At 44.4% G+C, this 12,302-nt stretch overlaps 1 protein-coding gene across 1 annotated transcript; it reads left to right on the top strand.

Annotated features, from left to right (window-relative positions):
• The first annotated feature begins 6,097 nt into the window (after window positions 1-6,097).
• On the top strand, window positions 6,098-8,330 carry LOC103783387 (COMM domain-containing protein 5). The gene is made up of 2 exons (XM_055112141.2): window positions 6,098-6,161; window positions 6,235-8,330. Exons 1-2 carry the CDS (start codon window positions 6,098-6,100, stop codon window positions 7,023-7,025), a joined length of 855 nt encoding a protein of 284 aa, XP_054968116.2. The 3' UTR covers window positions 7,026-8,330.
• The last annotated feature ends 3,972 nt before the right edge of the window (window positions 8,331-12,302 follow it).

The raw sequence follows: 12,302 nt of genomic DNA, 5'->3' as shown, positions 1-12,302 counted from the left end.
TCGAGTAAAGTGATGTTAAAGATCAAGGAAACCAATGCAAAATTTATAAACAAAAGCTATGACAAGACTCCCATACAAGCAGCCACCAGCCTGGAGGCCTCACAGAGAAAAGTAAACACTTGCCTGTTAGTTTTCTAAATTCAAGGGTCTCCAGAGGTATTAACTACTTCTTAAGTATTCTTCTTAATATCCCTCCTAAGGGGAGTAAGAGGGGGGCCTACTGGCCCATCACAGACCCAAAGGCCAAGAGAGATCCACAGTCTGGTTCTAGGTTAGCTTCAAATTCTTTTTTTTTTTGAGACAGAGGCTCGCTCTGTCACCCAGGCTGGAGTACAGTGGTGTGATCTCAGCTCACTGCAACCTCTGCCTCCCAGGTTCAAGCGATTCTCCTGCCTCAGCCTCCTGAGTAGCTGGGATTACAGGCATCTGTCACCACGCCTGGTTAATTTTTGAATTTTTGGTAGAGACGGGGTTTCACCATTTTGGTCAGGCTGGTCTTGAACTCCTGACCTCGTGATCCACCTGCCTCGGCCTCCCAAAGTGCTGGGATTACAGGCATGGGCCACCGCACCTGGCCAGGTTAGCTTCAAATTCTTAATCCTTGCTAATAAAATGTCAAGGGGGTGGGAGGTGAAGGAATGTATATTAGGCATATGGTGACTAATACATACAACATATTTTTGGAAATGTTGGTTTCAACCTACTTAGGAAGCAGAAGTGTGGAGGCTTGAGAGCATGTGTTGAGGCCCACGCCTCCCTGATGTGGGGGCGTCCTCTCCAGAGAGCTGCTGTGGGCGCCTGTAAAGGACTCACTCAGAGGGTGCAGCTTAAAAAGGTGACTCACTTTCAGTCAGTTTTGGTTTCTCTCCTCACTGCTGTTTTCCAAATGTGCATCTCATTATCAGCTGAGTGTTCATCAAGCCTCTATCTCGGGCTTCCTTGAGGTGTGTGTGTGGGTCACACGGGCTGCATGGGCTAAGGGTGAATGAAATTCCCAGTCTGCTTCAGGCAGCTGAGGGGCACATGTGTCATCTTTCTCCTGAAGACCTCACAGATTTCCAACAGTCACCTGCTAGCCCTTCCCCTTCCCCACATCCCTTCTGGCCTCACCCTCAGATCCACACACCATCTTCTCCCTATTTTTAGAAACACTCTCAGACCCCAAACAGTCCTGGATGAGGAGGAGTGGCTGGGTTTTCACTTTCTCCCCAGAGGATGACTCCAGTGCTGTCTTCTGTCTCCCCACTCTTACTGCTGGGGTGGGCAGAATAATTATCCCCCAAAGATGTCCAGCTCCTAATCCTCAGAACCTCTGAGTATGTCACTTCATATGGCAAAAGGGACTTTGCAGATGTAATTAAGAATCTTTTGGCTGGGCGCGGTGGCTCACGCCTGTAATCCCAGCACTTTGGGAGGCTGAGGACGGGCGGATCACGAGGTCAGGAGATTGAGACCATCCTGGCTAACACAGTGAAAACCCGTCTCTACTAAAAGCACAAAAAATTAGCCGGGCGTGGTGGTGGGCACCTGTAGTCCCAACTACTCTGGAGGCTGAGACAGGAGAAAGGCACGAACCTGGGAGGCAGAGCTTGTGGTGAGCAGAGATCGCGCCACTGCACTCCAACCTGGGCGACAGAGCCAGACTCCGTCTAAAAAAAAAAAAAAAGAATCTTTTTTTTTTTGAGATGGAGTCTGGCTCTGTCACCTAGGCTGGAGTGCAGTGGTGCAATCTTGGCTTACAGCAGCCTCTGCCTCCTGGGTTCAAGTGATTCTCATGCCTCAGGCTCCCAAATAGCTGGGATTACAGGCTTGGGCCACCATGCCCAGCTAATTTTTATATTTTTAGTAGAGACAGGGTTTCACTGTGTTAGCCAAATTGGTCTCAAACTCCTGATCTCAAGTGATCTGCCCGCCTCCGCCTCCCAAGTGCTGGGATTACAGGTGTGACCCTCCATGCCCTGCGTAAATTAAGAATCTTGAGATGAAGGAGCCATCTTGGATTATCCAGGTGGGCCCAAGGTAATCACATGAGTTCTTACAGGAGGGAGGCAGGAGTCTCAGAGTCACAGAAGGAGATGTGAGGATGGAAGCAGAGGCCAGAGAGAGCCTGGAAGATGCTATGCGGCTGGCTCTGAAGATGGAAGAGGAGGCCACGAGCCAAGGAAGACAGGCAGCACTAGAAGCTGGAAGAGGCAAGGAAAGGGATTCTCCCCTGAAGCCAACAGGAATGCTACCCTGCTGACACCTCAATGTTAGTCCACCGAGATGTACGTTAGACCTCTGACCCTCAAAACTGTATGATAACAAATTTGTTTTTTCTTTTTTTGAGACAGTCTCACTTTGTCACTTAGGCTGGAGTGCAGTAGCGCATCACAGCTCACTTCACCCTCAACTCCCAGGCTCAAGCAATCCTCCCACCTTAGCCCCCTGAATCACTAAGACTGCAGGCACACATCACCAGGTCTGGCTAATTTTTAAACTTTTTATAGACATGGGGTCTTGCTATGTTGTCCAGGCTGGTCTCAAGCCCCTGGGCTCAAGTGATCCTCCTGCCTCAGCCTCCCAAAATGCTGGGATTACAGGTGTGAGCCACTGCGCCCAGCAATTTGGGTTGTTTTAAGTCACTAAGTTTGTGATTTGTTACAGCAGCAACAAGAAATGAACACAGCTCCCTAGCACAAATGTATAATTGCAACATGGGACTGTGGTGAGGGTAGAGGAGCTCTTTCTCCTCCTCATGCCCCTCATCCCCTTGCCTAGTGTGGCTCCCACTCTCAAACCTGGCTCTGTGCCAACTCCTGTTGGCATCTACCTCGCCTTTGACTCCAGACTTACTTCTTTCCCACCAACGCCTCTCATACCTGGGCAAAACTTTCAGCAAAAGTCACAAATAGACTACCCTACCCACTCCTCCTTTAACCACATCTATTTCTGGGGAATGAGGGAGGTAGGGCATCCTAGTTTAAACACCAGCAATAACAGCTGCAACCCAAAAACCTGAGGTGGAAGCATCTGGCTCAACGTCTTGGGGAGAAAAATGAATTCACTGACATAATGAGCGTGGAAAACATGTGCTAAGCATTATACCCAGACCATTGCTTTTGATGCAAACTTCCATGTTAGAGAATCCACGCATGTCCCAAAAGACAAAGACTCAGATTCATGACCTAAGTTATGTGACCTTTAAAAAAAATACCTGCACCTGCCTCTTGCCCTTGTCATGACAGGAACCAGGATAAACACCATCTTCCAAATTTCCTCTTACAAAATAATTGTGGTATGATTGTTCACCCTTTATTAAGCACCTTAAATGTTCTCAATGCCCAAGAACATGACAATGTAAGTGGACAAAATGAGAGGCAGCCAGATGGAACAGGTGATGTCAGCCATCAGCTGCGGCAATCACACCAGAATTCTGCCACCAGTGTGTGTGTGTGTGTGTGTGTGTGTGTGGGTGTGTGTGTGTGCACGCGCAACTTAGTAACTTGGCCACAAAGTTAGCAGAACAAATTGCTTGGAGGACAAAAATTTCCTAAATTTCTCCTTTTAAAACTTAATTGAGAACACCTCACACCTTCTTGAAGGACAGTTGTGCCTTGTCAATTCCAATACAGAGGAAATTCTAATAATCAAGGGTCAAACTGGGGCACCTTTTTTTTTCTTAAGTGAAAAAGCAAGCAGTGCCCATCAGGAAATACTTTTGAGGCCCATAAGCCTCAGAGAAAGCTGCTCATACGCCCTCTCTGGTATATTTCACATTTCAAAACATACACACATGAGATGAGCTGGTCGCAAAAGGACAAATACTATATGATGTCATTGATATGAAGCACTTAGAGCAGTCATATCCATGGAGACAAAAAGTGGAATGGTGGCTGCCAGGGACTGGGGGAAGATGGAATGGGGAATTTGTGTTTAATGGATATAGAGTTTCCATTATGGAAGATGAAAAATTTCTAGAGATGGATGGTGATGATAGTTGCACAATAAATGAAAGTACTTAATACCACTGAACTGTATACTCATAGTGGTTAAAAATGGTAAACTTTATGTTACATTTTATTAGAATTTTAAAAAATCCCATAAACACATACATACAACACAACTCCACCAAATGCTATTTCCTCACACTGAATCATGACCATAAACACCTAGCTGTTTTTTAATTTTGAATGGATCATTTCATTGGTTGGAAGCCCTCAGGAGACTCGGGGGTGGAGGGGTCCAGCTGTCCCCCTTGGGGGTGGGACTTGCCGGCTCGCTGATGGGGGACCTACCTGGTTTGAAAGTGATGCTCGAGGTCACAGCGCTGCAACACCTGGGTGCAGTGCTCCCTGAATGGGCAGGTCACCAGCAGCTTGTTGAGGAGTTTGTTGACCAGGATGCTGGACTTCTTGCAGTGCTGCAGAACCAGAGGCTTGCGGTCCATGGGACAGAAGTCCTTCTCCACCAGGAAGTTGGTGAGGCAGAGGGTGCAGTAGGTGTGTCCACACGGAGTGTCCAGGGGGTCCAGCAAAGCCTGCAGGCAGATGTGGCAGATGAGGTCATCATCCACTTCCTCTGGATAGCTGTAGAAGTGGTTTTCCTCCAAGGAGTGGGCTTGGCCACACACTGCGCACAGGGGTTCAGGGTCGTTGGCAGACTCTGGCTGGTTCATGATGGATTGGAGAGCAGTATAACAGGAAACTCAGTCATACAATATTTCCTCAGGAGCAAGTCAAGATCTAGGAGCCATCCACACACCTAAAAAAGAACAAGAAGGCTCACCTTTGCTTCCCAGCACAAGAAAGGCTTGACAGGGCTGCCATTGCATGGGGAATTGAGCTACGATTCAGAAAGCCAGGGTTGAGTGTCCACTCTGGAGTGACTGACAGGACCTTGGGCAAGCCCCATGGCCTCCTCGTGCCTCTGTTTTTCCACGCATGCCAGTGGGAATAATGTTCACCTTTCACATCCTCACATTGGTGTGGTAAGAATCATTTGGGTAATATCTGGGAAATGCCTAAAGTAACTCTAAAAAATGTAATTTGTTAAGAAAATTAAATAGACCAGTGATTTGTAAAATTCTTGTCAGATCAGGACAAGAAAAAAAAAAACAAAACAGTTAACACTGTGATGGCTTTCTCTTATCTTTCTTCCCCATCTTTCTCCCAAACTCAGAAAAAGTAGGAGATCAGAGCTTTCAACTAAGTCATCTGAGAGAAAATAGTGCTGTTGAGCCTTTCATATTTTCACTATGATAAATGCACTGTTGTCTCCTGTATGCATTTCACTCAGTTGGTCGTTAGTGGCTAAGTGGGCTCTGGACACATTGCCTGGGTTCAAATCCCACCACTATGGGCCAATGATTTCAGACTCTGTTTTCACATCTGTAAAATGGGGATAATCACAGGCTACTTCATAGAACTCTTGTGAGGATGAAATGAGATATGATATATAAAGCTCTTAGATTTGCATCTACCACATACTAAGTGCTCAATAATTCTTACATGTATTTGTTACTGAATTCATTGTCTCTAGTCTAGCTCTGTTGGCCCAGAAACTGAAAGCTAGAGCTCCTATAAGGGGCCTTTAAGCTTTGTTCTAATAGGACTCTTTTATTCCATTAGATATTTCGTTTTTGTTTTTTTTTCTTTTTAGACAGAGTCTTGCTCTGTTGCCCAGGCTGGAGTGCAGTGGCATGATCTCTGCTCACTGCAACTGCCACCTCCCAGATGCAAGTGATTCTCCTGCCTCAGCTTCCCGAGTAGCTGGGATTACAGGCGCGCACCACCATGCCTGGCTAATTTTTGTATTTTTAGTAGAGACAGGGTTTCGCCATGTTGGCCAGGCTGGTCTTAAACTCCTGGCCTCAAGAGATCCACCTGCCTTGGCCTCCCAAAGTGCTGGGATTACAGGTGTGAGCCCCCATGCCCAGCCTAGATATTTCTTTTAAACAGTAGAATACTATCACAATACATATTTTCCTTTAACGTAGATAGGAGTCAACAATAATCAAGTTTTTCAACATGCTTGCTTTGCATCTAGGAAGTATCTTGCATAGAGAGTCAATAAATAGTTTTCAAGCACCAACTCTGAGCTAGGTCATGAGTTGGATATGCAGACCTTTGAGAGAGACTTAAAGGATATGCTTCTGCCCTCAGGGAGTCCCCATTCCAGAGGTGACATGGACACACACACAAGTAGGAGCCCAGTGCAAACTAGGGCTCTGGGTCAACTTTCATGGTGATTAAGAATCCCACCTTGGGACCAGACCCACTTTTGGCTGCATTGGCTGGGGATCGCTGGCACCAGGTATCTGCATCTGGGACCGACCCCCTGGGCTGGCTGATCAAGGAGGAAGCAGCAGCAGTGTCTGCTGTGGGGGCCACAGCTCTGTATTGCATCATCCTGGTGGTAGTCACAGTGGCCGAGTGAGTTTCTTGGGGGCCCAGCTTCCTCCAGAGGTGGCAGCAATGGCCCAGCTACTAGGGGACCTAAACAGGAGCATGTTTAGAAAGTTGCTGAAGTTTGTGGTCAGCAGCCTGCAAGGGGAGGACTGCCGAGAGGCTGTGCAGTGTCTTGGGGTCAGCACCAACATGCTGCAGGAGTGGCTGGGTGCCCTACTGCCAGGCATGCACACGCTGCTCCAGCAGGCCCTCCATCTGCCCCCCACCAGCCTGAAGCCCAACACCTTCAGGGACCAGCTCCAGGAACTCTGCATCCCCCAAGACCTGGTCGGGGACTTGGCCAGTGTGGTATTTGGGAGCCAGCGGCCCCTCCTTGATTCTGTGGCCCAGCAGCAGGGGGCCTGGCTGCCCCATGTTGCTGACTTTCGGTGGTGGGTGGATGTGACAATCTCCACCAGTGCCCTGGCTCGCTTCCTGCAGCCGAGGGTCCTGATGCAGCTGAAGCTTTCAGATGGGTTAGCATACCGCTTCGAGGTCCCCATAGCCAAGTTCCAGGAGCTGCAGTACAGCGTGGCCCTGGTCCTAAAGGAGATGGCAGATCTGGAGAAGAGGTGTGAGGGCAGCCTGCAGGACTGACCCCTCACATGACCAGTCCCATTCAGGTCAGGCTTGGACAGGCACCTCAGATGGTGCCAAAGTGCAGCTGACTCTTCCCAAGACAGCCCTGCCCTTCCCATGAGGCAGGCTCTTCATCCAGGTGCTTTTGTAGATCTTGTATTTTAGGTTGGGCATTTTCATTCTTCTGCCTTAAATCCCTGACCTCACAGAGCTGACATTCTAGTGGGGCTAAGGGGAGGGGAAACATTATAAAATAAATAATAAAAATAAATTAAAAAAAAAAAGAATCCTGCCTCTTCCCTCAGCCCCAACTCAACTTTCCTCTTTTCCAAAAGTAAATTAAAAGACCTTATGCTTTCCACAAGAACATAAAGACACATGAATAACCTAACAGGAAATTAGCCGCATTTGGAAACAGCCCAGCAGTCATAAACTGTATTATATCTCTTTTCTTTTCCAAATAAAGTCGGAGGTTGTTTGTGCAAACATAGTCTTATCTCAAAAAGAAAATACATTGACTTCAGGCTTTCATTGAGTCAGCTTTGTTGTTTACATTTCTGTACTGCAGTAATATGCCTGAGAGGACACTCTAGTGAAGAGGTTGCTGGTAAATGCCCTTAATATAAAAACATTTAGAAATTGTAGCATTTTATTTAGCATCAGATAGGACCACAGAAGGCAAAGATAGAGGGTGCAGGAGGGGGCAAAGTTGTTTCAAGGAAATCTGTATCTATGCAGCTGCTGATTGTCCTCAAGGCTGTTAGAAAGTACTGGAATCTCACAGGAAATACTTTAAGTGACACCAGAAACAGTTGAAAAACAAACATGAAAATGGAAATGGGCCACGCAAAAGATTATCATCTACAATCTATAGGGGAAAAATGGTTCACACAGGATGAACTAAAGCTCTAGGTCTTTTAAAGCTTCTCTGTAGTGTTCTGCCATATAGTCCCACATGCTACAGTCTTGGTTATTCTTTCTCATGATGCTGTAGGGGAATATAAATTCGGGCTGCAGTGCGGCCATACCACTGAAAATACAACTTCATGTTTCTGGGCCATTACCTTATTGGTGAAACGGTGGCATTGGACCAGATTTTCGTTTTTCAAACTGTGCTGTGGAAGGCATCAGATGCTTCCAGATCTTCCAAGGGAGTGGAGATAGGAGGAAACCAAGGGGGAGCTTTGCCCACTCCTCCAGCTCTGCCATTACTATTATTATTATTTTTTAAAGATGGGGTCGTGCTATGTTGACCAGGCTGGTCTTGAACTCCTGGCCTCAAGCAATCCTCCCATCTTAGCCTCCCAAAGTTCTAGGGTTACAGACGTGAGCCACCACACCCCGCCTGCCATTATTTCCTTAATGCATCAGGTTCCTCTTAATATTCTGGTCAAAGAATCCTAGCTTTTAAAAAAAACTTGCAAACCACCAGACTAGATCGTGTACAGCAGTCCCTTCCAGAAATAGAGTTCTATGATTCTGTGCTAATCAAGTGGGGTTTTTATGTTTTGTTTTGTTTGTGATGATTTGATGTTTGGGAAAAATCCTTTTTTCATCTAACAGTTCTTTGAATATTTACCATGCGCCAGGCACTGTGCTAGGGGCCTTATATTATAGTATATTATGTTATTCAATCCTCACAAATGGCATAGGAAACTGAAATGCAGAGGGTAAATAACTTGTCAATCACACCAAAAAAAGAAACAAAACAGGCAGGGGCTGTCTGACTCCAAGTTTCTGCTCCTACTTCCCTACTTTGTCTCCCAGCATCTTTCTTGATTATGACTAGTCAGAATCCCAATAATGTAACTCATTAAATACAAGAGACCCAGGAAATTAGAAGGCTTTAAATCTCTTCAGGCTCTATTGCAAGTAGAATCATGTGTTACTTAATGATGGGGATATGTTCTGAGAGGTGCATTGTTAGGCAGTTTGGTCCTTGGGTGAACATCATAGAGTGCACTTACACACACCTTCGCGGTATAGCTGACTATACACCATATAGATGTGTAGTCTATGGCTCTTACGCTGCAAACCTGTACAGCATGTAACTGTACCAAATACTGTAGGCAACTGTAACACAATGGTAAGTATTTATATATCTAAACATAGAAAAGGTACAGTAAAAACAGTATTTTAATCTCATGGGATCACCATCATATGTGGAGTCTGTCATTGACCAACATGTCGTTATGGGCTCCATGACTGTAGATATGTCAAAGATCTCTGAAGAAAAAGATTCCTTGATTTCACTGAGTGCTGAGGCAGAATGAACGGGATGGAGTAAGCAAAAATGGCAGATTTAGCTCCAACTCCAATTTTCTTTTATCTTTTCCCTTCCTTTCTTTTTCTTTCTGAGAGCAATTTGAATTCCCTGGCACTTACCCATGTGGATAAACCAAATTCTTAATATTATGTTAATGTAAACACTGCTGTATATATTTTCTGACTTTATTTTAGACTAAATAAAGCCTACATGAATAGAAACAGATTATGAGATAATTGACTGAACAAGCAGTTTTGGCTCTAAGGGAAAGAACCAGGTAGACTTAAAAAATATGATTAATATCTCCCTGGTGGTTCTTATTTGCAGTATATAGCTTATAAACATGTATGATGTATCACGTTTTCAGACATATCAGAGCCTTGCTGCTGAATGGAGAAGAAATTATCAAAAATCATTAAGCCTGGAAAGGTAAGCTAGTTTCTCCCACCAAAAGTAAGAGAGAGGGCCTGTCAGCTTTGTGTCCATATAAATTTACTGAATGTATCAGCCATCAGCATCTCTGGCCCTAACTGAAGTAAGTAGACAGAGCCGTGATACAGTGTTTTGGCAGTTTAGAGTAAGAAAGAGTAGTGGAGTGGATTGATTCCCTCCTTACGTACGTGTATGATGGGTATGGTGGAAATCTTACACTTTTTCAATATAACCCTGTGGTGCCTTAGGAATCACCCTTTCCTTCTTTCTGATCTGGAATAGGACAGAAACCAGAGGTGATTTTTAGAGATATATGGAGCCAAAACCCCCAATCTAGTGCTGAAAAGCACCCAGAAAAATAAAAACCCCCATCTCTTTTTGCTCCTAATCCCTGCTTCCTTTCCTACAATTTTATTGTCTAGCCTAAAACCTGTATAGAAGCTTCTCTGCCTAATTCTCAAATTTTGAACTTCCTGGATGACAATAAAGACACATACCAGAGCAAAAGCCAGTCGGTGCCGCCTGCAAGCAAGAGGGTCATTCGAGGTCGTGTGTCTACTGTCAACGCACTAGTCAGATTTAAGAACAGCCTTTGGAATACAGCCTGTTTGGAAGTGGAAACATTTCTGCATCAGGTAACTCATCAGAACAATGGGATCCTTGCTGTGCTGTTGTCCTGCTAATTCTCCTTTCAACGCACCCTGGCTTTATAGAAAGTGGTTATCAGATGTAGTTGCCAGAATAAACCACATACTCCACTAGAAAGACAATTGGATAAATATAACATTTGGCATGTGGCAACGATAATTTTACGTGTTCTTCCCATTGAAAGGATAAGATTTGACCCGAAAGCATCTCTGAAATTGTTGCCTGAGTCACAGTTTTCTAGTAATAGGAGGATTCCGTATTATGAAAAAGAATCCTTCTTTATAGTCACATGGCGGTGTGTCCTGCATTGGCACTTTAACCTTGTCAAAGATGAAACACTATAGCCACAGACTCTGAGTCAAAAGGAAGCCTGACAGATGAGAAAGGCCTTGATTACTTTATAAAATAGATGATTCTGCCTTTGGATAGCTTTGATTAATAGAGGAAAAAGTCCACATAATGAGCAAAATTTTCCTTTCCTATACCTCACCTGCCCTTTCCACAAGTGCCACCATTACCCTAGGAGCTCTTTAGAATATGCCTAACTTTTTAAGTCCTTTAATTATTTGAAGACAGATCCCATGTTCTCCCCCAGAGCGAGTAGCCTCGGGTTCAGTCAGTATTTCTTTCACATCCAAATCTCTTCTGCAAGCTCCCCAATTTATCAGTGTCTCTCCTATAATGTATGGGTAGAATGAACTCCAAAACTCCAGGCCAGAGTGAAGTGAGGGAATCTGTTGCCTTGTTGTGACTGCCAGACAGCCTGAAACTGCATCCACTTTCTTGCAGCAATAGCACATACTACTGCTGTTACTGGAGTGGGCAGAGGAGGAGACACTGCCCTGAGGCCTGGAGAAAACAATTCTTGGAGGTGGTGGAGGAGGTATATATCTTAAGAGTAAAAAGGTAGAAATGTAGAAGCTTTTAAAAACAAAAGCAATGGCTATGAATGAAGCTTAGAAAATGCAAAAATATGTAGTGGCATTAGGTGGATTTATATAAACAGAAGATAGTCTTCAGTGGCTAAATAGTTCGGTACTGGAACTCATAATGTATATCCAATCCTTAAAACCATTGCTATCTGAGGAATGTGGGGCTCTCTTATTTGTTTGTAAACATTCCTTTACTTTGATAAATCTCATTCCAAAATGTACCAACATAGTAAATAACACAAGAAAAGGGAAATGAAAACCATTTAAACAAATGATAAATCAGACATAATTTTTCCAGCCCAGAAGTACAAATACTGAAGAACTTCCACTGACATTCACAATAAATGAAAAAGTTTAAACAGTGACAGGTCACAAGCAACTGATGGAGAGGCAATGGGAGGAAATGAAGCCTGCAGCTCCAGGTGCTCCGTGTCCCCACCCCATCCCCAAAAGATGCATAAATACTTGAAAAAGGAAAGTATCCAAGGAGGTATACTGGTCACCCGGGACCATGACAGTTGTACCCTTATCAGTTGCAGCCTGAGGTCAAAGGAAAAATGTATGTCCTGATATGTACATTTTTATTTTTTAATGGCTTTTTTTCAGATCATTAAGGAAGTTGAAAAATGTGGAAAATATGAAGAGTAGGTATATCAAAACTTAAAACATCAATTTAAGTTTAAATATTTTATTTATTCTCCAAACAATTTTAGAAATAGTTTTGTTTTCCTGGCTTTAAAGGAAACACACTCATCATTTTTTCCAAAAACCTTCCTCTTTGCTCACTGTATTAGTCCATTTTCATACTGCTATGAAGAAATACCCAAGACTGGGTAATTTATAAAGAAAAAGCGGTTTAATGGACTCACATTTCCATATGGCTGAGGAAGCCTCACAATCATGGTGGAAGGTGAAGGAGGAGCAAAAACATGTCTAACATGGTGGCAGGCAAGAGAACTTGTGCAGGGGAACTGCCCTTTATAAAACCAACATATCTCATGAGACTTACTCACTATC

This window comes from Pan paniscus, chromosome 3 (genome assembly GCF_029289425.2).
Source record: "Pan paniscus chromosome 3, NHGRI_mPanPan1-v2.0_pri, whole genome shotgun sequence".
Classification (NCBI taxonomy): Eukaryota; Metazoa; Chordata; class Mammalia; order Primates; family Hominidae; genus Pan; species Pan paniscus.
The sequence above is the reverse complement of the archived record's forward strand: the minus strand, read 5'-3'. Positions and strand labels throughout refer to the sequence as shown.

Bases quoted from the DNA above. Each gene is read 5' to 3' on its own strand.
- LOC103783387 (XM_055112141.2), top strand. From the start codon at position 6,098: ATGCAGACCTTTGAGAGAGACTTAAAGGATATGCTTCTGCCCTCAGGG. The intron at 6,162-6,234 runs GTGACATGGACA...ATGGTGATTAAG, and splicing joins AGGGAGTCCCCATTCCAGAG to AATCCCACCTTGGGACCAGA.